Source organism: Rhipicephalus sanguineus, chromosome 6, assembly GCF_013339695.2.
Source record: "Rhipicephalus sanguineus isolate Rsan-2018 chromosome 6, BIME_Rsan_1.4, whole genome shotgun sequence".
Lineage (NCBI taxonomy): Eukaryota > Metazoa > Arthropoda > Arachnida > Ixodida > Ixodidae > Rhipicephalus > Rhipicephalus sanguineus.
In genome coordinates, this window is record NC_051181.1 from 68,173,370 (window position 1) to 68,199,378 (window position 26,009).

Here is a 26,009-nt window from a genome sequence, read left to right on the forward strand (position 1 = left end):
TGCATTCAGACGATATATCTTTACTAGCAATGTAAGTTGCATATGGAAAGCGGGGCTAAGTAACGTCAAAATTTAGGTTAGTTCGTTTTTGCATAGTTCAAGGTAAACAGCGCTTGTCCTCTTTGGTTTTGGTGCCCCGTCTTTAGAACTTGCGCTTTGTCCTTTGACTACAGGACGACACCTTAAGGTGTTGTGTCTCGCAGGAATCACAAGACGCGCATCACAGACTGTCCACGACTCCTTTTTCGGTATAGGCGCTCTTGCATCAGTACAGAGCTACCCCTTAGGGTCAGCAACAGTGCTCTAGAAAGACGAGGCAAGCGACCGGTTGCTAAACAAGAATGCATTTAACATGTATGGGGATGTCATTATTTGTGGCACTGTGTTATGATATGTGTGATGATTGGCGCCGCCCTAGCCGGGAGCCAACTGGTACCTAGTGTACCACTTTCTCAAGAGCCAGTTCAAAACTCCGTGTAGCTGTCTGCCGCTGCGATCAAAGGCACAACGGTCTCTGAACGCGACCTTTCACAAAGTAAGGAAGCGAGGGTGTTTTCCTAACCACTCTGCCATTGCTCGCAATTACCGGCACTGACGATAAACTGCACGGTGATACGGTACCACTTGCACCGGTGGTACCGTGTATCCGTGCAGTTATCACCGTTACCTATGTTGCTCTCACTTCGAGATGGGCCCATGACGCTTAACACTCGCAAGAAATTGCAGTTCATTCCCAAAAGACGCTAAGGGCATTAAAACATACTTTCATGGGGTTGCTTCATTTCACCTTTTCGCAGCTTTATTTATTTATTTATTTTGAATGTTATATGCATGCCACCTAGAAGTGTATTTGTGTAAGCACACCTTGTTTCCCTCTTATATGATCTTCACAGACTCACTCTGTTATCTTTCCGCCCTGGTCCTACTAGCAGTAGTTCGGGAAAATGCATCATACGGCGGTAATAAAAATTCCCAGTCACGTATGCGAACACCACTAAATTCTCATCTCTTCGAGTCTTCTTGTTATAAACGTACTCCTTTATCTCCTGGCGAGAGTAGCTATTGTGTCGAATCAAAGCGTGGGAAAAAAAAAACAGAGCTGCGATGACTGTCAAGCGCTGCGTAGACACAAACTCGGAATTCATATTGCCAGCGTGTGGTGGTTCGCGTTTATCTAACTTAAAGTGGGGGAGCAGTACCGTCTGTGATTGCGCGCTCCCGTAATAGTCTGCCGGGAGAAAAATAGCTCGAGAAATCGGCCGTCTCTAACGCCGCGGGGTGTCCGCATTGTTGGCTTCGTTCCTTTGCATCGCTCGCTTTTTTCTTGTTATTCTTATCCTTTCGGCTCTACGCGCTCGATAACTGCTAGCGCCGCCGTCGCGGTCAATAGCGGGTCCTTCTTTTATTTCGCCTCTTTCCGCGCGCGTTCGGCTTCGCCGCACAAAGGGTAATGCTGCGGCGAAGCAAGCTCTGCAGGCATCTGCGGAAAGAAAAGCAGCAGAGGCGGGAAAAGAACGGGGAATTACGCGACGTGCGGAAAAGAACAGCGCCGAGGCCGTTGACCTCTTAGACACGTCGTTGTGTGCTCTTTCGAGCGTGACTGATAGTTTTGGGAGGACCTTTGTCAAACTTTAGAGCGAGCGGAAGACAGTGCGCATATGTCCAAGCCGGCGGATATCGCTAGTTGCGTATATATTTTAACACGAAAGTGTTTTATGCCGGGGTCCACCAAGTACATCCGTCACGGATATGACGTTGATAAAATGGACGCCAACGGGTGAGAAAGAAAAAAACCAAGAAAAAGATACCCCGCTGGGAATCGAACCCACGACGTTGCGGCCGCGACGGCAAGCGCCCGACGCTCTACCGACTAAGCCAACTCGGGAGATGCTAGGTACGGCGCGAACGCGCCTTATATCTTTCACACATTCTCTTTCGCGGCGGGCGGAGCGGGGCGGTGCCGCCGTCTGTGAGAGGTGGAAAGAAGTAATGCTTCACGATCGACACTTACTAGCGCTTACTCCGAGATTGCACGTGATATCGGAGGTCATGGTTAAAGCGTCTCGATACCAGAGAGGTAGACTGGCCGCGCTGGCGTCGCCGAGGCACCCTTGACGCAGTTACGTTCTTTGCCTTTGGATTCGTGTTAGCGTGCGTCGGCTCATTGGAGTAGTGCAGCTTCCACGTGCACGAACGGGATTTCTCTGCCGCCGACTGCTTCAAATGCGAGAGCACCGACTAACAAAACTGCTGCAATATGCGTTGCAGAAAGGACGCGATTTCGACGGGCGAATGTCGTGCCTTGGCAGAGCCTTGGTGGAGCGAGAGCAGCGCCTGCGAGACAGAGGCCAGCGGGACGCACGCGTTTGCGGCTCAGGCTACGAACCTCTACCTCCCGCGTTGCTGAAGTGCAGTGTGTGTTATGTATGCATGAGCACAGGCGTTGGCTACCCATTACTAGAAAGCGCACACCGTGCCGTTTCTCTCCTTAATTGACGACGCTTTGAAGAAGTGCATACCGGGTACCAGTGTTGATTATGAGCTTGTTGATATCATCCTTACGCGCGATTCACGATTCGCTGTGTCCAAAGATATGTTCACACCGTCAGCTACCTCAACGGTTTTATCATGATCAAGGGCGTTAGTCGTCGCGATAGAGACATGCTGTCAACATGGGTGCATCCACGTCAAACGGTGCTATAGCTGCCAAACACGAATAGACATTGTACAAGCTCTCATATATCATAAGCACTACTTCTGTGAAGACACGTTTCACTTTCGTGTTATACCGATTCCTATGACGGAGGGATCAGCCATGTTTTTTTGTTCTTCTTTCTAACAAGGAAGTCCAGTGAGTTTCTCTCTACGTTTCGAATGACTCTCGGAGAGTGTTCTTTAAACGCTTGCTGACTGCTGACACGTGTAAGCTAGGAGTCTCTTTTTTTTTTTTTCGTTAGAAGGATAGAAGAACGGGCAGGTTGGAAACTGTCCACTGATAGGCAGCACATCGAGTTACAAGAACAAAGTATGCTGACTGGACTAGTTCCGCACTAGCCTTACGTGCCGCGTAATAACGGAAAGGTTTTGACAGCTAAGCTCTATATGACCAGGCGAAATCAAAATTATTCGTTAAACTGCGATATCCCAAACACTGTGATGAACCCAAGCCAAATGTCTGTGTAAACTCATTGAGAAACGCAAACACTCTGAGTCGTCGGGATTAACTCAGTGATAAACACCGAAGTCCCACGTTTCGGCTTCGCTGGTTAAAACCATATGTACGGGACGCTCGAGTGGTGATTTCTTCCTCATGTAGGAGGAAATAGCTGGCTGGTCATGTTGGTAGTGAGAGCGCCACGAAAATAGTGTGGAAAAATGTTTCCTTTGTGTGTCCGTCCTCCTGTCTATCTTTTGTGCAGCGCTTATGCTCCATGTACATAGAGCTTATTTTCGGTGGCCCTAATGTACACAAAGCGTACCGTGCCATGACAGATAGACATACCGCTCGTATTTTTCATGACAGCAACTCAAGAAGACAAGACCGCTTCTCGAAACGTTGGCTGCAGCGTCACACCGTGTTCAAGGATTTTTAATCCCTTGAATCTTTTATCTTCTCTTGAACTTATGCACTCTATGAAGGGTACGACAATATCTTGTCGACATCAGTTAAGGAATATGGTGCTTAATCGTTACGGAATGTTCTAAAGTTGCGACCGTGCGTACTTAACTGACTTACCTGCACCCTAATTTCTTCGATGCGCAGCTCATCCAAGATGCGGAGACCATGTCTCGGCGCATGGAGCACCGCGGAGCCTGTGCCTGCGACAACAACACGGGAGACGGAGCCGGCGTCATGATGGCCGTCCCCGACAAATTCTACCGCAAGAGGCTCAGGTGCGTGCGCGTCGCCTTTGTCGGTTTTTTTTATACTATCAAAGCTTCAACTTGGGCTAGTTGGTTACGGCATTCTAATGTAGCTGCGCTGAGCGAAAGTCGCGAAGGACAAAGGACAAATCCTTGTCCCGTTGTTTTTGTCGTTTGTCCTTCGTGCCTCTCGCAACCACGTTAGAATACTTATACTGGATGGATTTGTTTACTAGTCTTCTTTCAGTAGTTTTGATTCTGACGAATGCGTTTGCTGACAGTGGTACGCGTTGCAGACGTTACGTCGCATCGATGTCATAAAGAAAACGTAACCAATTTCTTAACAACGTAACCATTTACTACGTGAACTTGTGCGCCGAAAGGTGGGCAACACTTGAATCGTAAGTGATTTAGACTAGTTGGTTTTCCGTTTTTGTTAAGGTACACCAGCGTCACAAAATATGCTTGTGAGCATGGTTTATAATCTTTATCGCGGACGAATAAACTTAGATTTATCCGTCCGTGTTATATATATAGCGTTTTTGCCGTAGTGCGTTTCAAAGAGGTCGCCATTGGACATTTACAATCGCCGAATGAAGAGCCGGTGACGAAAGTTTATGGAACGTGTTCCACAGCAGATGTGAAAAGCGTGCTCTGCGCATTACGCGCTTTTTAAATTAAGTGGTAACTACGCAAGTCGCCAGAATTATTACGTTCTAACAGTGGCGTAAATCCCGGGGGGGTCAGGAGGGTCCTGACCCCCCCTGTGTTTAGAGTGGGGGGGACCCCCTATGCAATGGTCCCCCCCTGAGATTTTGCATTCGAACATCTTCCATCTTGACTTGCTTGAAGTTTATTTTCACACGTGCCATTCAAAATCGCCTCAGAGTTCCATCTCTCAGATACAACGAAAGAAATAAGCACAATTCAACAACTTACGATAATATTTTTACGACATCTTCCCTGCGATGTTCAAAGTCTGCAACCACATCCATAGCACCAATCACGAAAGCCGCTGCCATGCAGCGGCCGTTTATCCACGTGGTGACGTACCATTGCGCCTTCTAACTCGCTGAGAGCAACGAGATTCGTGAAGACATTTCTTCAGCACCGAGTCTGGGGCGAGAGAAATTGAGTAAGAGATATTCGGCCTTTGCTTGCAAATATCGCCACAAATGAGTCATCTTTTCACACCCAACTGAAACTGCACGCATTTTTCAGTACCCCTGTTCATTCCGTCGCCCCCATATGTATACTTCCGGAGCCCCTGGCTGCGCGCGCGTTTTTGACGGGCCCGATCCACCCGATCGTTCAAACTACAGTGTTCTAGAAGTGTTCGCAGCGTCACCTTAGAGTCACTTAGAGTCAGAGGTAGCATATGCAGTAACTCTACGTCACCTGAAACTTTCCGGCGGGTTGCAGGGCGCGGCTAGCTCGCGTTGCTGTTTTGCGCGCAAGAAAAGTCTGAATTACGGTGCGCAACACGCGAAACTTCTTTTCATGCAAATTTCTGTGAGTTGTGAAATAAAGTGCTGTCGTTGTGACCGATTTACAGAGGGTGGGCGATATTTTAATAGGCTATGATGAATATGAATGCTCCTGCGTGTGGGGCGTTCAAGTTTTTTTTTTTTTTTTTTTTTTTTTTTTTTTACTGCTGGTCGATACGATTTTCAATGCCCTTTCGCCACTGTAGCGATCCTAGCGACTTCACTCCCGCCTTTCGAGCCCCACTATACCGGATATAAACAATGCCTCATTTTTTATTTATTTGCTTTCGCATGAGCTGGTCTCTGCGACTAACCTACTTAATGCTGTTTTTTTTTTCGCGAATCAATAATCGGCGGAATCACTTGGCTTTGTATTAAATGTATCCGCACGGTAATCTTACATTTTTTTTATTTGCAGACATAGATCATACAAGGTTACCAAAACTGGTTGGACTCGTAGGCGATATATATTGGTACGTGCGGGTCCAATGAAAAAAAAAAAAAAACTACCTATACATAGGTATTATGAGTACATAACATGTAACATACATTACGTGCGTACATTTTTATTACACCGCAGAATTGCACCACCAAAATAACACTCGACAGCGTCACGTGCTGACAAACTAATTTTATTTACACGAAACCCTGCTTATGTATGCGCAAATGCTGGCCATATCACAATATGGATTAACAATGCATGCATGGTCACTCGTGATAAAACAATAAACTGCCGATGACAACCGTCGATCTAACTGGAGCATCTCAAAGGAGCCCAATCCCCGTGGGCCTCCCCTGCTACTTCAATCATCCCCCCTAAATCTCTCTTTTTTTTTTTTTTTGTACATCGATCTCTATCCAGCCCGTTTCATCTGGCAGTAGTTCTGTGCTTAGGACTTCGAGCGAAACAAGCAGCCAGAATTCTTTATCATTTTTCAGAAGTACCCTGACCGCTTTACCAAAGCACGAGTACGGTTTTGCTGTCACCGCCCTCGTATTTTCTTGCTTTTATTGTTATCGCACTTGACTTTGCGCGGTCACTCTCAGCTTCGTTGCGTCCAGCTGTTTTTTGTTGTCAAACGCTGCACCAGAAATTTCTCTGCACGTACGCTGCATGCTCTATGTGCACGACCGCCGGAGATTGTAAAAAGCGCCTCCTTCCCGTCCAGATGCAGCGGCGGGCCGTCTTTGAGACAGTTGCAGTGTACGGATAGACACAGATGCCGCTCCTTCAGAAAAACAAGCATACATAAGTGCAGCAAAGCTGCTCGCGTGGCACCGACAAAGGTCCTTCAAGCGAATGAATGGCGGGAACATGCGCTGCAGGGTATGCATGAATGGAAACAGTAGCTTCTACTACTTGGGTAAGCTTTAAAAAAGAATAAAATGCTCAACCCCCTTCTCCCTCCGTTTTTTTTTTTTTTGTGATCTCTTGTTGTGTCATTGTGGTGGCCCTCTCCCCGCCTCCAACCCCGCGTTCGTTGATACCCCCCCCCCCCCCCCCCCCCGGAATTACAGCGTAACCAGCGTAACCCCGACCAAGAGGACGCGCTTCACACCCCGCAAGAGAAGTTTTCAGGAGAAACTGGCGGCAAGGCCCTTTGCGGGCGCCCAGGCAATCGACGCGGAGAGGGCCGTGGAGGCGCGGCGCAGAGATACGGCAGTGAGCCCACTGCCCAATTCTAGTACACTGTAGTTCAAACGAAGACGCCTGTCCTCCGGTTTCACTTTGTGGCGGAAAAGCAGGGAGGCAAAACTTTCTTTGGTAGGTTGAACGACGACAGAGAATCAACACGTCCGCTTGGTTTGAACACATCACGAAGACTGCTTTGTTTGTTCACTATTTACAGTGCTCTTGTAGAGAGGGAAAATGAAAAGGAAAAAAGAAATACAGAAACACAAGCACAGTCAAAATATTTTCTCTGCACCCCGCACGTGCAACAAACTTGAAGAACAGAGGGAGAAAACGCTTTCCCTGTGTTAGGTGACGCTCCCTGTGGCTTTCAGTGTTCTTTCACGGGGTGGGCGCGTGGGTCGTAAAACGACGAATGTCAAGGACGTTCTCCGCTCTTCCCGTACTCATCGTCGCCTTCAACCTCCTTGGTTGCAACCCCGAAAATGCGTCCCCCGGGTTGCCCCTCTTCCTCCTTTTCGCCGCGGGGTTTTCCAATTAAAGCTGCTTCGAAGTGGGGGCCGCTTCCCAATATTCGACAAATACAACATCACTTGTCAGTCGTTCGGCAGTTTCAGCTTGCACGCGTCCACAGAAGTGCTGCCAGCACTGCAACCAGCCGCGCAACCTTCTTGGCGTAATGTGCTTGTGACTTTCAACTGGACTGGGAAGATGCCGCACAAGCGGCAGAGTTCGCTGAGCTCGTTCTTTCTGCCGAACTCCAAGCGACCTTCTTCGGAAGACATTGTCACCAAAAACACTGATGAGGTGAGCCTTTCATGTAATTGATCATTGATTATAATATTGTTTTGTCGGGTACCCTTAGTGCAACATACAAGGATTTTTATTCTGATTAAAAAAGGGGGAAGTGACAGTTACTTGAATGCCGCCTTGAAAGCCAAAAATGGCTTGCAGTCATTAGACAGGTGGAGAACTACCACGTTACGTTAAACAACTAACAGAAATCTGCCAGATAACTTTTAAATCAATGGTTTCGTGAACTACGTTGCAACTAGCTTCAATGGAGCTATTATTAGGACTACCCTAATTCATACAATTCGCTAAAAAGCAAGGAATGTTTGGTGGTTTCATCCACCGGTTCCAGGATCACGCACCGAAGGAATTAATGCCATTTAGAAGAGTGATTTAGACGCTTCGGCCAACTCTTCATTACCTTAGAATAATAACAGAGAGAGGAACTAGTGAGCCGCAAGCGGAGTTTGTGGTGTCTTGACTTCTCTCTTGTTTCCGTGCTTGCACGCCCAGTCATTTTAGCATGAATCGTCATCGCCTTGGAGTTGATAGAAGCGCACGCACAGCAGTGACATGTTATCAAGGCATTGAGTCCAGTGACGAGCTACCCGAAAACTCTTCTACGCACCATCTACATGGCTTTCCTAGCGCGGTTCTTGAATCACGCGAAGGAACCTCGAAACTTTGTAATGTTCAGCCTCCCAGCTTTCCTGCAATATGCCAGCAGGCGAAAGTTTCCCCACGCACGATCTCCAGGCTGGTGGCTAACTTTCGGACAGTCTGTTTATTCATGAACAAAAGTGTTTACAATCAACGAACACGTAGCCGTGAGAATTTTTCGAAACGCTGCTGTAATAGCTGAGTTACACGTGTTTGATGATACAAAAAAGGCCCTCGCTCGTTTCTCTCTTTCCTTCGTTCATCAGCTCGTCTTTCCTCTCAACACCTTCTCGACTGCTATGGAAAGAGAGGTCGCGCAGCTACGTGTAGCCGCGCGTCCTCTCACTCCATAGGGAAAGGGCGCGGCGCCGAGTCCACACGCCACGCACCCTCGCATGCCATGCACCCTCGCAATGTGAAGGCTCAGAGTTGCGTATTTGCGAAGAAAAAAATATTAAAAAGCGCATACTTCAATCTCCCGTATATTAATGACACAAAACATCCCATGATGGCATGATGCCCTCTTCGTGTTTATTCGGACATCAAGCAGGAAGTGATGTAACACAGAGCGAACCGTCCAAGGGCGTCGCCCCATGGCTCCTTCAATCAACAGGGGCGTAGCCAGAAATTTTTTTCGGGGGGGGGGGGGGGGTTCAACCATACTTTATGCATGTTCGTGCGTGCGTTTGTATGTGTGCGTGTATACATGGGCAAGCAAAATTGAAAAATTTCGGGGGGGGTTTGAACCCCCCCCCCCTTGGCTACGCCCCTGATACCGGGCTCTAATTTTGTTATGCAAACATAAGCTGCGCAACGAGTTCTTGATATCTGTAAAAATATTTTGTGTATGCACCTGACGAAAGGGACATGAAAGTGACTTCGGTCACCTCTAACTTTCTTTGTCATATGCTCTTTCGGAGAGAACGAGGCGAGGGGGAATAGTGTGGGGTCGAGTGTGGAACACTCTTTTTTCTGCCTTCTTGGCGTCACGTAGCACGTGATCTATATACGAGCAGGCAACTGACCAATAATCCTAACACTCCTAAGTTTCCTGAAGTTTCAATCCACATATAGGAGATTACCGCCGCCGTAGCGAAGTGGTAGAGCATCGGACGCGTTATTCGAAGGTCGCAGGTTCGGTCCCTGCCGGCGGCAAGTTATCTTTTCGTCCACTTTACTTTCTTCACATTTATATTCTAATTACTACAAATAACACCCCCTATACTTTCCTTGGCATTGCTGTGTGTTAGTTCTCATTAATACCAATGTTTCGCCATACTAGTGAAGATGTCGCGAGGTGCTGTCAACTCAGATGAGCGTTCACGCTTGCTTCAAAATCAAATTAAGATAACTGAAAGCTAACGTCCGCCAGTTATAAACGGCCAGAAGTACCCCTGCACGCATACAGACAATCAAACAATACAAACATCTCGAGGTTTCAATTTTGGTGTCAGTGTTCCTTTAACGTTTGTTTCATATCCAGTGTGTAGATTCATCGAATACTCATCGGCTGTTTGGAACTGTGTTGTAGAAACTAGTTCAGAACGTTGTATGACTCATTCGTCGCGCAGTGCAGACCATCAAGAGCATTGCAATAACGCGATATATGAATATTTGTGTGTTTTCTTTTTGTTTTATTGTAAAGTTTTCATTTTTGTGTAAAATAAAATGCACATTTCTAATAATCAAGATGGCTGCCATGCAAAGTCCGGGACCCCCCCTGTTGTTTTGCTGGATTTACGCCACTGCGTTCTAAAAGCTTTATTCTGAACCTTGACAAGGAACTTTTCACTCGTAAAGTCGGCAACCGTGTACGTAAGCTTCGGATACAATATCTGCGCCGTATCTTGCACCGAGCGATAACTTGGCAACAGTTATAAACTGGTGAGAAAGCGGTGATTGGCAGTAACGCAAAACAATGCACGCGCGTGGACGCTCCGCACGGAGATCTCATTAGCCCCAGCATCGTTAAGAGAAGACATTTGGCAAGCCTGAGCTTTCAATGCGGTCCAGGCTAACACTTGCATTGTCCTGTGGCAAGCACTCATTAATTTAGAGGCTCATCCAGCGGCGTGCCAGTTAATGCAATTAATTAGGACTTTCGGAAAGCCGGAGTTGCCGGTGTGCTCTCGGCAAACACTCATTATCTAGGAGGCATACGGCTGCGCTCCACTTAATTGGAAGTCGTGGAGCTGCAGCTCAGAGCGCCCGCAGATGTGACGATTAAGTGGAACGAGGCGCGGGCGGATAATTCAAGCGGGTCGCTTGAGTTCCTTTATTTGTACGGTTCGTGCGCCGCATTGTATACAAAACTCGACTGTAGATGTGGTGTTGTGTGTGTGTGTGTGTGTGTGTGTGTGTGTGTGTGTGTGTGTGTGTGTGTGTGTGTGCGTGCGTGCGTGCGTGCGTGCGTGCGTGCGTGCGTGCGTGCGTGCGTGTGTGTGTGTGTGTGTGTGTGTGTGTGTGTGTGTGTGTGTGTGTGTGTGTGTGTGTGTGTGTGTGTGTGTGTGTGTGTGTGTGTCCAAGTGCGCATCGCGATGAGACTGTGAAAGGGTGTGTGCGCGCTAACCCGCTATCTTGAGTGATTCTCATAACTCGAGGCGATGCCCTAAGCTATGACAATCCTACACTTATACGAGCTCAAGAAGGTTGTAGTTTTAAGCAGTTGCACGTACGCTTCACGCGTGGTTCAAACGACGGATATATGTGCTCGTCGACTAGACATAATTGCCGGAACAATAAGAGGCTTAATTTTAGTCCCATATGGTATGTTCGCCTTCGCGTGAACTTTGACATATTTGAAAATTATGCAGTCACCGGAGTCCAGAGGAGGTCGTTGTATGAAAAGGGCAATTAAATAAGGAGGGTGACGAGTAATCTCTTATTTCCTGTTTCCTTTGATCGCCTAGCTTACTTCCAGCAACGTTATTGTGAAACCCCAACCTGGCGCAGAATCCCCTCCTGCGCACTGTACGCTAATGCGAAATCACCCTCATTGCGTTTTGGTTTCGAACTCGGGAATTATAATTTTGTACACAGGGTATCGTGCTACAAAGTGGCAGTGTGCTTCGACGTGAAGTAAATTTTCGTCTACGCATGCTTAAATTTAGTGGAAGATCGCTATTAAGCTATGTAGCTCTCAGCATGAAGATATGAACAGAACCGTCAAATTGCGTCAAAATGAACTTCCTTTGATCCTTTAATCGCTCCTGGAGTTGTTTATAGTTATACCTGGAGTCTTTCGAGACTATGCAAAGCTTGTTGGCAAATTCTCAGAGTTTAATTAACAAAAGTGAAATCAACGTAGATTTTTCGGACTGCCTAGGGGGCGACGAAATCGTTCAAAAAGTCAGGCAGTCCGAAAAAACGAATTCATGTTGTTTTTTTTTTTTTTTACTTCGCTCAATTGGTCAAATCGCTACAGCCACGTCCGAAGTAGCTCTCAAGGCCTGCTGGTACTCTTATTGGACACAGTTAGGTGCTCCCACGGGTTCTCGTGAATACGCTCGGTACCTGCAGGGAACCCAGCCGATCCTGCCTAGTTGCATGCAGCACGTCGCCTACTAAGCTCACGCCTTCACTGGCGGGTGGCTTGCTGCATGCACCGTACGCACGCGTTTGTCCTGAGCGTTCGTCACGTGCCCACTCAGTTCCTGACCACACACGGGCGCGGCGATGGCAAGCTGCCTTCGTTAGTGAAAGCAACGCGTATGTGTATAGTGCACATAGTGGTCTTGCACAAGGAGGCAGCAATGAACGGCGACGCAGAAGGTTTGTATTGTCGCCTATTAAAAGTGCATGCAGTGCGCTTACAACTGCACTAGGTCACATGCCTTACCGACCAGTTAGCTGAAGATGCTTATCAGCGATTAAAGCGCGAGACAGACGGTACGATTTTCCATGCGATGTGCCGGCCGACGTAGCGGTGGGGGAGAGGGAATGGTGGCTGTCCGATGCTATGAAAGGTCACCATTCCGATTTCCCCACCGCCGTGTCGGACGTCGCATCGCATGGAAAATCGTACCGCCTGTCTCGGCCTTAAACCGTACTGGCGCGGTCGCCGCCGGCCGCCATCGCGCCTCCGTGCATTTCCGGTGCTTATTCGTAAAGGCATCGCCGCACCGCGCAGTGACAGTCCCTTCAGAGTCTCGCTATGCTTCACCCTGTAACACCTTGACATTGCGGCAAAGCTAACTTTCGGATTCCGCCACGGCCGCAAACGGATGGACTCGCGAATGCTCTGGCTCGAGCCTGCGAGATGATCGACGCTGCAGGGATAGTGGCATCAATTAATGCCCTTTTGAAGCTGCAATTCGAGCAGACATTCGAAAAAATCGGACGTTTGCAGCATGTGTTGTGTGTACGACTTCGCCGGCGCCGCAGGTCTAAAAATGTCTCATGAAAATGTTCATGGCATTTTTTGCGTTACCACTCCTTGTTTAGACACTGACCGATAAGCTTTCTGTTGCACTAAAGAAAACAGGTACCACAAAAATTGGTTGTAAGTCTCTTTAAAGCATGTGCAACCAAGGCTTCTATAATTACATTCTATATTTCATTATATTCATAATGTTTATCTGATGGTATTAAGTCATGGCATGCATTTGTATACATGTGGCGTAAAAGTTAATTATTACTGCAGTCTTGCTTATGTATATGAGCTCGAGGCGCACTCATCATTATTACTCTACCTGGTCATTGCAGGGAGGAACTGAACATAGTGCTGCCCCCTGCCGGTCACTATGCCACGGGTGTCTGCTTCCTGGAACAGATGACAGCTCCTGAAGCCGAGAGGAGGTTCGAGGAAGAGGCCCTGGCCAACAACCTGAAGGTGCATCTCGTCTCGATCATGGTTCCTGTGTCTTGCCATTGTGGACATATGGTGCAGATTGTACTTTACATGAGATATGCACAGGTGCATTTCTGTAGAGCGGCCGTGAAATGAACACAGAATCCTAAGGTTCATATTGACACGTGCATACAGTGGGTCTCTGCCTGTTGTGCGGCTACACTTTCACCTTTATTTGTAATTTAATATCTGAGGTTTTACATCCCAAAACCATGATATGATTACGAAGGATGCCGTTGTAGAGGGCTCCGGAAATTTCAACTGTTTGATGTTCTTTAACGTGCACTGATATCGCACAGTACACGAGCCTCTACCATTTCACTTCCACCGAAATAGGGCCGCCGCGGCCGGGATCAAACCCACTACCTTCGGTTCAGCAGCCCCGATTTACGTGTGGCCTAGGATTCGCTGTTGGTGGAAGAGGACAAACACGTGCTGCTAGATCGAAACCGCTTTTCCGAAGGTCATGCTGCTGTCTATTCACATTTTATTTCCATGACAATGTGCATACCTGCCAACTCTCCCGAATTGTCCGGAAGACTCCCGAATTTGGACCTAATCTCCCGATTCTACGAATGTCATCTCGAATCTCCCGAAAAGTGGCCACCAGAGCAGAGGCAGTTTTTTTTTCTCTCTCTTTTTTTAAAATCATGCGCGTACGTCAGCCTTTCCTGCTGTGGGGGTGCTGCGGAAGAGCACTCGCCACCACACTTCAATTTCATTGTAACCATATCGTAGAGTACCGCTGAGTACATTCTAGGCACTGCGCATCTGGGCGAAGGCTGGCCGCGAGAAGCGCTCGCCACCGTACCGAGAGAAGGCGAGGGAAAAGGTACAGTTTCAACGGAAAAAGATTGCCAAAAGTGCACGGTGGCCGGAGCCGCGGCGCTGCACGAGCGCTTCGATAACGAGATGGTGAGATTGTCGAGCACATTCCATTTTTGAAAGGAGGGGTGGCCAGCAGACCGGCGGTAAATAAGCGGCCCCCATTGTGCTTTGCACTCTCGATATCGGCGTGCTCGGGAGAAACAGCGCCGCGTGTTGCAATCTTGCCGCTCCGGCCACCGTTCAGTTCATTTGCGGCAATCATTTCCGTTGAGCCTAGCCAGAACTTTTGCGTCTCCTTGGCCCCCGCATTTTGTACGCTACGCCGTCTGCCGTGGGGGTTGCGTGTTTCCAGAGTTCAGTTAGAAGGTCGATGACGGCGTCAAAATCAAAGTACTTGCAAGTGTTTCTGGACTCATACACAGCTGGCTTTCCGTGCTTTGTGACTTTGCGGAAAGGCGATAAGTACGGATTCTGTACCACGTGCGCCTGTGAACTGCGTTGGTGCCTTCACAAGTAAAGAAGCTTGGTTCAAGCAGCTCAAAACAAACATCCTTACCCCTTTCTGATGTCAGTCTTCAGTCTCAGTAATTTCCATGCAAAAAGAAAAAAAACCACTCCCCCCCCCCGCCCTCCGCTGCAGTCTCCCGAATTTTCATGCTGTGAGGTTGGCAGGTATGAATATGTAAGCTTCTAACATTGGCAGATTATGAGTTATTGCAATACTATTATATAGTCAGTCAGTTGTCATACGCATTGTGTGCCACCTAACTAGGGCCAACTGATGAAAAAGGTGGGCAAAGTGATACAAAGACAGCCCCAACAGTACTTTGTCAACCACTACCTCTTGCAAACTGGGGATTTCTTTAGAATTATTTACCGTATTAAAAAAAATAGCTTCTTAAAGTACTAATTACTTGTGTAATTTGGGTAACTTCGTAAGTCAAGCAGTGCATCACAATTTAAAGCACCATACCGAACTCTTTCTAGCTTGCTACATCTCACGTAGTAATTTTTTCAGCACTTCAGAGTTGTTGAGTTGTCTCTGCGAAGCAGTCTAATTCGGACTCTGGGTGTGTAGGTTCTCTGCTGGAGGACCCTTCCCACAGATGACGCAACCCTGGGCTCAGTGGCTCGTTCCACAGAGCCTTACATGCGCCAGGTGTTTGTGGTACCCACCGGTGGACAGGCAGGCAGCGATTTCAAGCGAGACGTGAGTTCCGCTTTTGTATTTCTCAGTGACTGTCTTCTTTTTTGTTTCTGACAAACTGTGTCACTACAACACTTCAAGGTGGTGCCCAGAAACCTGAAAGTCATGCCAGCGTTTTCATTCAATATGTGGTTAGGTAGTAAGTGCGTTATGTGCCATTCAGGGTGGCACAATCTCTCCGAGACTGTCTGGCAGTTTGTTTTGAACTTGCAAATTAGGCGGATGATTGTGGAACACTACTAATTAAGGGGATGAGCTCTTTGATGATTATTGCATCAGTTTGGTGTAAGAAGCACGATTCCTGTATAAGTGCATCTGCAGCTTTTAGATAAAGCATGTTATCACTCCTTTATAATATGACTTTACTAGCTCTTGAAGAAAGCTCCACAGATATATATTGAATACTGTGTAAACAATCTCTTAAATTGTACTGCTGCTTAAATGGAACAACTGCGTCTAATATGATTGGTTCCATACTTCAAGTCTGCGCCCCTGTTCATCTCTCAGTAAACGGGGTTCCTCTTAAATGAAACATATTTTCCCTGTCCCTTCAGGTTCATTTAACGAGTGTCTACTGTAGTTTGTGCTATATTTTCAAGCTGGTATTGGAAGCTAGGCATAAAATCAGCAGCAAGGTTGTGGGGGACTTATGAAAAAAAGTTTTTGCATAAGTGGTTACAGATAACCATAAAAGGATGACTGATGATTGAATGAATCAATTATTTATTTATTTATTTGTTTATTTATTTATATACACATTTTTCCACAGGTGTTTGTCCTCCGGAAGACCACTTCTCACAAGATTCCCAGTGATAAGCTGCGTTACTACATCTGCAGCCTGTCACCGGACACTATCGTATACAAGGTGAGATAGGCCGGGGGTAGATCCATGTAAAACGAATATTTTTTGTCGCAGCTTGATCTGGTCCTTGTGCTCTAATCTGCTTCTGCTTCAATCTGGCAAACTGTATGATATTGGCATAACTGCTCCCTGGTTGCCTTCATTAGGACTCTCTTTAGCTGTTTGGCAGCATTTAAGCATATGGAATTGTGTGTTGCTCTGTGGTGGTGCAATTTCAGTTTGAGCAGAATTCAGAATCCTGTCATGTACTTCGATTTAGGTCACGGTCAAGAGTCCCTAGATGCTCAGGAGTAATCTGGGGTCCTCTACAGCAGTTGTCTTTGCAGCCCACTTGGCAGCTTTGCAACATCAATCAATAGGTGTGTCACTGTGTGAGAATTGTAGTGATCTTTTTGACCAAATAGTGTGTAAGTCGAATAATGGAAGAAGCAAAGTGAACCAGCTATTGAATAATTCGTGCATAGTCCTCGAATATAAGGAACCACCATTTTTACAATTATTATTAAATGATATTCACATCTTAGTGTTCATAATTTTAGCATTTAAAGCACAAGTAGAGCATCAGAAGCAAATACCCTAGCAAAAATTCTAATAGAAAAACTAATAGCCTACTAGGTTATGGACACTAATACATGTATTAGACTAATACAGTATATAAGACTAATAGCCTGTACAAGTCTTATTGGACAACACTAATAGGACAAGACCAATAGCCTGTATTAGGCTCATAGGCATAAACTAATAGCCTGTATTAGGCTCATAGGCATAAACTAATAGCCTGTATTAGGCTCATAGGCATAAACTAATAGCCTGTATTAGGCTCATAGGCATGAACTAATAGCCAGTATTAGGCTCATAGGCATAAACTAATAGCCTGTATTAGGCTCATAGGCATAACCTAATAGTCCGTATTAGGCTTATAGGCATATACTAATAGCCTGTATTAGGCTTATAGGCATAAGCTAATAGCCTGTATTAGGCTAATACGCATAAACTAATAGCCTCTATTAGATCAATAGGTGCCTGCACAGGCAGCGAGCAGGCTTTGCTCGTAGCATGCGGCAGCGGCATGCATGTCACTGCATATGACACAAAGGCAGTTGTCAAACACAAACACACTTTATTTAAATCGTCAAGTGAGGTGAGCCCTCTACAGTTAACCTTCCTCATTTGGCTGCTGAGGTGGTGGTGTTAGCTGCTGAGTTGGTGGCGTCGGTACCTTCATGATGTCCGCAATTTTTACCGCGAGGTCAACCTCCTTAAATGGATACTTCTGGACGAGGAGTGGCTGAAGAAATCTAGAACCAAACACATAAGTAAATCACTTTTTTAAGCTCACAAACACAGGCACTGTGTTCCTTCTGTCCGTCCACGTCAAGTGCGCGCTGTTTTTGCCTTGTTATGTTCAACGAACTAGCTCGAGATGCGTTATTCCAGAAAACATGAAACAAATACGACACTAAATCGGAAACTAATATTCAAATAGCTGCAGTAACAGGCAACCATCTGTCGCAATAAAAGCTACAGAGGCAGAGCTTCATCCATTAACAACATGGCTGACACATGCTACAATTTCTCATTTGCTGACATCAGATCAGACAACAGCAAAAAATTTAACACCAGTGGAATTTTATTCTGCTTCTTTCCCCCAGCTTAAATTAAAGAAGATGAGACTGCGCAGCTGTCAATGTTTAATTTTAGCAGCAGCAACAGTGCCCTATAAAGGGCACTGTTGCTGCTCAGCTTCAGGTTTCAGAGGGCGTGCTATGTCAGCTTTCAGGTTTGGGAACTTGACATATAATTGAGGATGCGAGGATCATGCATAGTAAAATATGGAGAAAAAAAATTAGATTAAAGGTAAACGAAATAAAGCAGCAGATATTTGAAAATGCACTAACAAATAACTATGAGTGTTTTCGTCATTTCTAACAAAATGTGACATGCTACTGCATGCTGTGCAGGTCACATAATAGAAGAACAGATAAACAACTTACATTACTGGGCACGGTAAAAGGCAACAGAGTAATTATCAAAAGAGAAATCGAAAGTGCATGCAAAGTGGATGATCTCAATGAAGTGCCCAACATGATAATTGCATCACAAACCTGCTTTGAAGATCTTGCGCAGCCTCACAACTTCTTGCCGAAGACAATCTCCTCCCTTTCATGCTTCAGGAGGAAACAAAAGGTCCAGCTGTTTTTTCCTAAACTGTGCCTCGGTATCCTTCACACGAGATTTTGGCACTTGTTTTTCTCTTTTGTGCTGGTACAGGCAAAAAAATAATAATTTGGTGAAAACTAGAAACCACAGAAATGTATGTATGCATGCACAGATATGGTACGTTGCACTTCTCTACTGGTTGAACAGCTGACAGCAACTCAAGCTGGCCTCGGCTACAGCCTTAAACTTTGCAAGAACTACGGTGCCAACTCAGTGCAATTCTTCTGTTGGCTATGTATGCCAGCGCCAACAAATTTGGCCGCATATAGAGATGTTGCATGTGCAGTTATTGATTATCTGAAATGCAGTAGATACCTTCGGTCTGGCTGGCTACTTGTCTCTACACTGACTGTACCTGCATGCAAACTGGTGCATGTGCGTCAGTAAACAGACTCACTTGCAGATGGTCATGAAATAGCTAAAGTAGGGAAACCATTCATGCTTTCAAGTAGGCAAAATAAACAAACAAAGGAATGACAAAAACAGGATTTAATTTTTGATGATCCTGTAATGATATGCGAGCTCCTCCCGATTTTCTACTCAGCGGACTTAGGACTACACAGTACAGTTGCTTGGGGCTATGCAGCAGCTTTGCTGTAAGCCTTCACTCATTTCTAGGGAACGAGGACACTGAGAACACTGTTAAAGAATGTTCGGCAGCCCATAGATCGGTACACGTGAGGCACAAGTCATCCGACCATGCAGGCCATCAGCAAATCGGCGTCGCCAAAAAGCGCTGTCCAGCCTTAAATAATTGAGTAGTGCTAAACAAACATTTGCAAGATTCACCTTTCTGTAGGATTCTCCACTCGCTGCGGTGTCGCCTTCTAAACTGCTGTCCATAGGCATTTGGGGGCAGGAAAATCTCTTGCTCGAGCTTTCCGCGGAAGCATCAGCCTCCTCTTTGGTTACTGAAAACAGGTACACGCGATGTGCATATATCGATTGTCCCTGAAATTGCACCATCAAACAATGAACAACAAAAGCATACTCACCAAACAACTTCATAATCTGGGCTCTGAAATATCCGCTGTTTTCGTCATCCCAGCGTACACTGTACCATTGTTTGTTGTCGAAGTCTTTGATACTATACGGAGAGAATCTCTTAATTCTTTCTTCGTGCAGACAACCTTCACGCCGTCGTCCTTGAAGCGCACATAAGCGTACATTGTGCAGGTTTTACACGTGGTGATATAACTGCGCTGTCAAACTTCGCTTGCCGTAGACCGCAGAGAAAGAAACGTTGGGCACAGCGGCGGAAGGCCCAGCTGGCCCAGCGGCGAAACACACGTTACACACGTGTTAAAGCTGATGGCGGTGACGATGCTGATGGGGTGGGAAGTGAGTTTGCGCCTAGAAATCCTAATTTAGTTTGCACCATTTGGACATTTCTAAAATCCTCACAAATCCCATTACGAAGGAAAAATTCACTGAATCTGCGCGGGAATAAAAGTAATCACAAAAGTATGAGCTCTTTGCGCAAGTTTATGCTTTTGGCATGACACCAGCGGTAAGTACGTTTCATTCACACTCCAAACCAAATACGCGTTTGCGTGCCTGTGTAATTTGTTGTTCAATTTTTCCGATGTTAAAATTTTTTTCTCGCTTTTTTTTTGCTTTCTTATACTGTATGAGTAGTTAATAAAATACACCGTCTATATGAGACAGTAGGATCGCCATCGCCATAGAGGGAAAAAGCAAGAAAACAAACAAGCAAACATTGTTGTTCTTTTAGTCGCGGTCTCAGTCAAATTGAATCAGTCGAGTCCCGACTTGGTTTTTCATTTTTCGGATATGGTGCAGTGATAAAAGGCACTTAGGCGCTATCCGTCATGATGGCGGCACGTCTGAAACTGCAGAGCGGAGGAAACGTTATTTGGAGCCGGAGGCGGCTTATTTATTATCACGTACTACATCTTCGAGGTACCAGGATAACCGCCAGTGCACCAAGCCACCTTCGCACAGGTAGTCGCCTCTTGTCAACTGTGCTGCCGCAAGTGCAAATACCGGCGTGAGTGACTCGCCCCGTGAAGCTTCTGACAACGATGCAAGCGACCAAAGTGGAAGTGCAAGTGATCGTGCAGAAAGCTGCGGCGTCGCTAGCAATCTGTCTGACAGTGAATCTAGTGGTTCCGCTGAAGATTGCAGCGATACATATAGGTGCGAAGGTGATGCTGGTGAATTTTGTCTCATCTTCTCTGGCGAACGCCTTCCCAACTCGGACATGACTGTTAGAGATGCCATGCTTACGCTGATGGCGTACACTGTGTCAGTAGCACTGAACTGGACAGGAATGGAGAAGATTGTGGGAATAATTAACCTTTTCCTGGGCAAGCCCGTCCTTCCTACTTCGAGTTGGATGCTAAGGAAAGCGTGCAGGCAGTGGATGGATGACCTTGTCAAGCGTCACTATTTTTGTCAAGCATGCGAAGCTGTGATATCGAATCCTCGTCAGAAGGTTTTTTCATGCCCACATTGTACCACCGAAATCTCTGGTCAAAATTTGTTGTTACATTGGACCTCAAGAAACAAACTGAAGTCATGCTTTTTGACAAAGCAGTGTCATAGGGCTTAATGGACACGTTTAAGAGAAGGCAACCTGAAACTCATGATGGCATTGTGAAAGGAATCAGTGATGGTCGCATTTACAAGGAACAAAGATCAAAACCTTAAGTCTGGCCAATATGGGCAACAAGGCTATTATGAAAATTGTGCAGATCACAATAGCTCTGTGATGTTAATTCCAAAATGTGAGGCACATATTAATAGATACCGTACTCTTTTCTTTCGAGAAACATATACTTTATGCACAGCGCGAGAAAATCTTCTTCAGAATCAGAATGATGCATGCCTGACATGCGCCACCATAAACATGCTAGTAACCCAGAGGTCATCCTTATGTCACAAATTTTGTGGTTTAACATTTACTTGATGCCCTAGCTTGTTTAAGAGAATAACCATATTTCTATTAGCCTAATATAGGTGCAGGACAAAAGCCCGTACGATCTACCTATTAGGCTAATATCAATTTCAACAAGTCATATATAACATACCAATACAAACTAATAAGGCTAATAGATGAACCAATTGAGTCATCAATTTTGCAGTTGAACACTTACATACAAATATCCAGCTTGTTAAACCAAATACCCATATTTCTATTAGCCGAATAGGTGCCAGACCAAAACTTATACGAGACCTATTAGACTAATACAAGTCTTATACAGCTCACTAATACAAACTAATAGGGCTAATAGGAGAATGTATTAGACTAATACATCCATCTATTAGGCTAATAAAAATTTTTATAAGACCAATACATCTAATAGAAAAACTTATTAGACTAATACAAGCTTCTACAGTAGAACCCCGCTGTTACGTTCCCGGCTGTTACGTTTTCCCGGCTGTTACGTCGTCTTCCGCCGGTCCCGGCATAGCTCTCATAGGATACAATGTATTGGGAACCCCGCTGTTACGTCGTAACTGTCGGACCGTTCCCGTATGATACGTCGCGAAGTGCGCCCGGAGCCGACCGAGTGACTACCAAAGAGAGCGGCCATGGCGCATTTTCACGCAGCTTGGCCTCGTTTGACCGTAATATTAGCCGCATGAGAGGCGCAAGCAACAGAATCTTTCAATTGATGCAAACAAAAGCATGGCCTTCGAGATTCAAATTGCAAAGATGGCGTCTATGACGTAACTGCTCGCGAAAGCAAGGCCTTCGAGATTGGCATTTACTATTGACAAAAGCATAGCCTCTGAGATTTGCATTGCACAAACATGGCGTGTATGACGTAATTGCTTGCGAAAGCAAGGCCTTCGAGATTGGCATTCACTTCTGCCATCGCGTTGGCGTAGACTCATCATCATCGTTATTTGTCGGAGAACGGGAGGAGTTCGAGCTGGTTGGAGCTCGCATGGTCGTGCGTGCGGTTCGCGGTCGGACTCGCCGCGCCGGTCGTGATTGCGTGTGCTTAGTTCTTTCATGCCTACAGCTGTTGGTGTTAAAAAAATCACATACGTTGATTACATTTCTGTGGATAAGGCCGTCCTAAGCTCCGCGTTTCTATCCATCCACTAGATCGCGGCTGAGCGCGCCAATTTTCGTGCTGCTCGTAAGAATTGAAATAAAATTCTGTACCACTAAATATTTTGCCGTTTTTCCTGTTTTTCGGCTGTTACGTTTCCCGTCTCTTACGTTTATTTCCTACGGTCCCTTCAAAAACGTATCAGCGGGGTTCTACTGTATTAGAATTTTTGCTAGGGTAAGCAGTCTTTTCTTGACCTTTTCGAGTGCTAATCATCATTGCATAGCCGGTAAAGTCTGACTTCTCACGTGAAGCAGCATGCCACAGCACATAATATATTGTGTTTTATGCCTGCACTATGCCTGCAGGGGTTAAACATGTGTTATTTGCACCAGTTCTGTGTTTATTCGGGTGCAGACGACACTTTCAAATATTTCCAAAGTATAGAAAGATATCTGCATTTACAAACAGTGGCTGTTCAATTCATAGACCAAATCAAATAGGCCACTATTCGATACAACATTTGAAATGTTTGATTACTAGCGCATCTGTTTTAATGGAAACTCTGCAATTTGATGGAACCAATGCCTCTTTGCCTCTCTTCTCTTTCAGGGCCAGCTGACGACCACCCAGCTGTGGCGGTACTTCTTGGATCTCCAGGATCCCGAATGCGAGACGTACTTGGCCCTCGTCCATGCCCGCTTCTCGACAAACACGTTCCCCAGCTGGGAGAGGGCCCACCCACTGCGGTAAGTGGTTTTGTAATGCCGCAGTGAGCAACGACCTGCTTCACAACTACTACATGCCTCCTACAGCCAAACAGCAGAATAATAAAACAGCGCGAACGCAAGGCAAAGAAAAGAAATTCAAGACTGAGGGTTTTGTCACGTGGTTTTGTCCCTTTATCTTGCGTTTCGAGCTGCTCAGTATTTTGCTGTTTGATATGAGAGGTACCAATCAGCCCAAAATAAACATGCTGCTTATTCCTTCTAGTTCTCGAGGTGTACAGTAGAACCCTGCTGTTACGTTCCTCACTGCTGCGTTTTCCCGGCTGTTACGTCGTTTTCCGCCGGTCCCGGCATAGCTCCCATAGGATACAATGTATTGGGAACCCCGCTGTTACGTCGTAACTGTCGGACCGTTCCCGTATGATACGTCGCGAAGTGCGCTCGGAGCCGACTGAGTGACTACCAAAGAGAGCGGCCATGGTGCATTTTCACGCAGCTTGGCCTCGTTTGACCGTAATATTAGCCGCATGAGAGGCGCAAGCAACAGAATCTTTCAATTGATGCAAAACAAGCATGGCCTTCGAGATTCAAATTGCAAAGATGGCGTCTATGACGTAACTGCTCACGAAAGCAAGGCCTTCGAGATTGGCATTTACCATTGACAAAAGCATAGCCTCTGAGATTTGCATTGCACAAACATGGCGTGTATGACGTAATTGCTTGCGAAAGCAAGGCCTTCGAGATTGGCATTCACTTCTGCCATCGCATTGGCGTAGACTCATCATCATCGTTATTTGTCGGAGAACGGGAGGAGTTCGAGCAGTTCGAGCTGGTTGGAGCTCGCATGGTCGTGCGTGCGGTTCGCGGTCGGACTCGCCGCGCCGGTCGTGATTGCGTGTGCTTAGTTCTTTCATGCCTACAGCTGTTGGTGTTAAAAAAATCACATCCGTTGATTACATTTCTGTGGATGAGGCCGTCCTAAGCTCCGCGTTTCTATCCATCGACTAGATCGCGGCTGAGCGCGCCAATTTTCGTGCTGCTTGTAAGAATTGAAATAAAATTCTGTGCCACTAAATATTTTGCCGTTTTTCCTGTTTTTCGGCTCTTACGTTTCCCGTCTCTTACGTTTATTTCCTACGGTCCCTTCAAAAACGTATCAGCGGGGTTCTACTGTATTACGCAGAACACGGCAGTTTCTCAGCTTGACTGTCTTTTGGCCAGCTATGATGAGCTATAATACATGTACGAAAAACAAACAAAACATGCTATTCGGCATTGTCTCCATTCTCAGCAGCACGAAATAAATGTTTAACAGAGTGTGCCAACTCTGTGTAGATTATTAAAACTTTAAATATGACAGTAAATCTCTATCTGATAGTAGAACAGTGCAAATCAAAGCAGCACTGAACAACTGCCCACTCCAAGAAAGTAATCGGCTATGTTTACATGCGTATACTAACATCTAGAACTTGGTTTGTTTTTGATTTGGTGGGATATGCAATTTTGCTTCAGTCCAACAAGAGCTATGTTAGGAAATGAGTTGTGATGAATATTTCAGCACATATAGACTAGTAGGACTGCACTTTTCAGAAGACTTGCAAAATCTTACTAAGGTTGCTATTGGAATAATACAGAACAACAAATATGAAGTTGGAACAGAACCGTGCAACTCCCGTGCTTACACAAGTTACGTCTGTTTCGTTTGCCATGATATTTTCTCACGTGTTGCATGTACAACTGTATGTGGGACTGGTTGTTCAACTGTGCATGCCAAGATAGCATGCATCAATGAAAAAAGCAGTGATGACTATTTAATCATGCTTAAAATTTGGCACATACATCTCAAGACAATTTTGATTGGACTTTTTGCCTTGAATTTGTATTATATGCACAAGAGCTTTTCATGAGGTGCTATAACGTAGACATTGAGTGCTCTTTCTTAATGTCAGTATGTCTTTGTGTAATCCGTTCACTTTTTTCATTCTGTCTGGTAATGTTTTTTATAAGTTGTGCGATTCAAGTGACTACATGGGGGTCCTTCAAGTAAACTTGACATGAGGTAATTGAAATTCCCATATCTGGCATTCCCCGATCTTGATCATGCACAGGGTCCACAATTTGTGAATGTCAATCAATCAATCAATCAATCAATCAATGGAACTTTTATTTTTCCACGGGAAATATGGGGGTGATGAAAGCACGACAACACTTACTGAAGAATTGAACAATTCTTACTGTGCTTTGCTGCAGTATGCACTTGAGTGATTTTTCTGTAGGGTGAAAGTAAGTTTTCATTCACAGGGATTAACTAGAACCCGAATAAAGCTGTTACCAAGCAAATGGCAAAATCTTCAGCCCAACTAGCAATTGTTGCAGCTGCCTTAAAAGCTAGCTGACGTAGTGTGGTTGTGTGCAGGCTCTTGCCTTAAGAGCTAGCTGACATAGTGTTGTGTGTGGTATTGTGCAGGCTCTTGGCTCACAACGGAGAGATCAACACACTCCAGGGCAATGTGAACCTGATGCGTGCCCGTGAGGGTGTCATGCAGACGTCCATCTTTGGCGACCGGCTCCGCGAGCTGTACCCCGTGGTCGAGCCCAACCTGTCCGACTCCGGCAGTGTGGACACTGTGCTCGAGTTCCTTGTCATGGCTGGTCAACGCTCTCTTCCAGAGGTCAGTGACCTTTCATGTTGCACTGAAGGCTGTACCTCGCCCTGCTTTTGTAACACCCGTAATTGTGTATTCTTTACCTGTGGAGTCTTTGTCAACTGCTAAGATAAGCTGAACCTGGATATGTGAAATTCAAAGGGGATCTCAGGATAGTTCTATGCATCAGTAGTTATATATACGAA

At 45.9% G+C, this 26,009-nt stretch overlaps 1 protein-coding gene and 1 long non-coding RNA gene across 12 annotated transcripts in view; one reads left to right on the forward strand and one right to left on the reverse strand.

The window, feature by feature from the left end:
- LOC119395867 (uncharacterized) overlaps positions 1 to 26,009 on the forward strand; it is a gene marked incomplete at its 3' end in the record, with an annotated part of 205,015 nt that overhangs the window by 154,223 nt on the left and 24,783 nt on the right. For 2 of the 10 annotated variants that reach the window (XM_049416798.1, XM_037662870.2), the window contains 6 exon segments: positions 3,764 to 3,894; positions 13,141 to 13,267; positions 15,192 to 15,323; positions 16,090 to 16,185; positions 23,043 to 23,179; positions 25,626 to 25,830. In XM_049416798.1, the coding sequence (XP_049272755.1) occupies positions 3,764 to 3,894; positions 13,141 to 13,267; positions 15,192 to 15,323; positions 16,090 to 16,185; positions 23,043 to 23,179; positions 25,626 to 25,830 (828 nt within the window). 10 annotated transcript variants of the gene reach the window in all.
- On the reverse strand, positions 17,126 to 19,653 carry LOC119395868 (uncharacterized). 2 transcript variants are annotated; one of them, XR_005184347.2, is made up of 4 exons: positions 19,398 to 19,653; positions 19,192 to 19,313; positions 18,288 to 18,444; positions 17,126 to 17,480 (listed from the first exon to the last, which is right to left on the reverse strand). It is a non-coding gene; the product is annotated as an uncharacterized LOC119395868 (long non-coding RNA). The 2 variants fall into 2 exon arrangements; XR_007416526.1 differs by having other exon boundaries at positions 17,132 to 17,480; positions 19,192 to 19,653.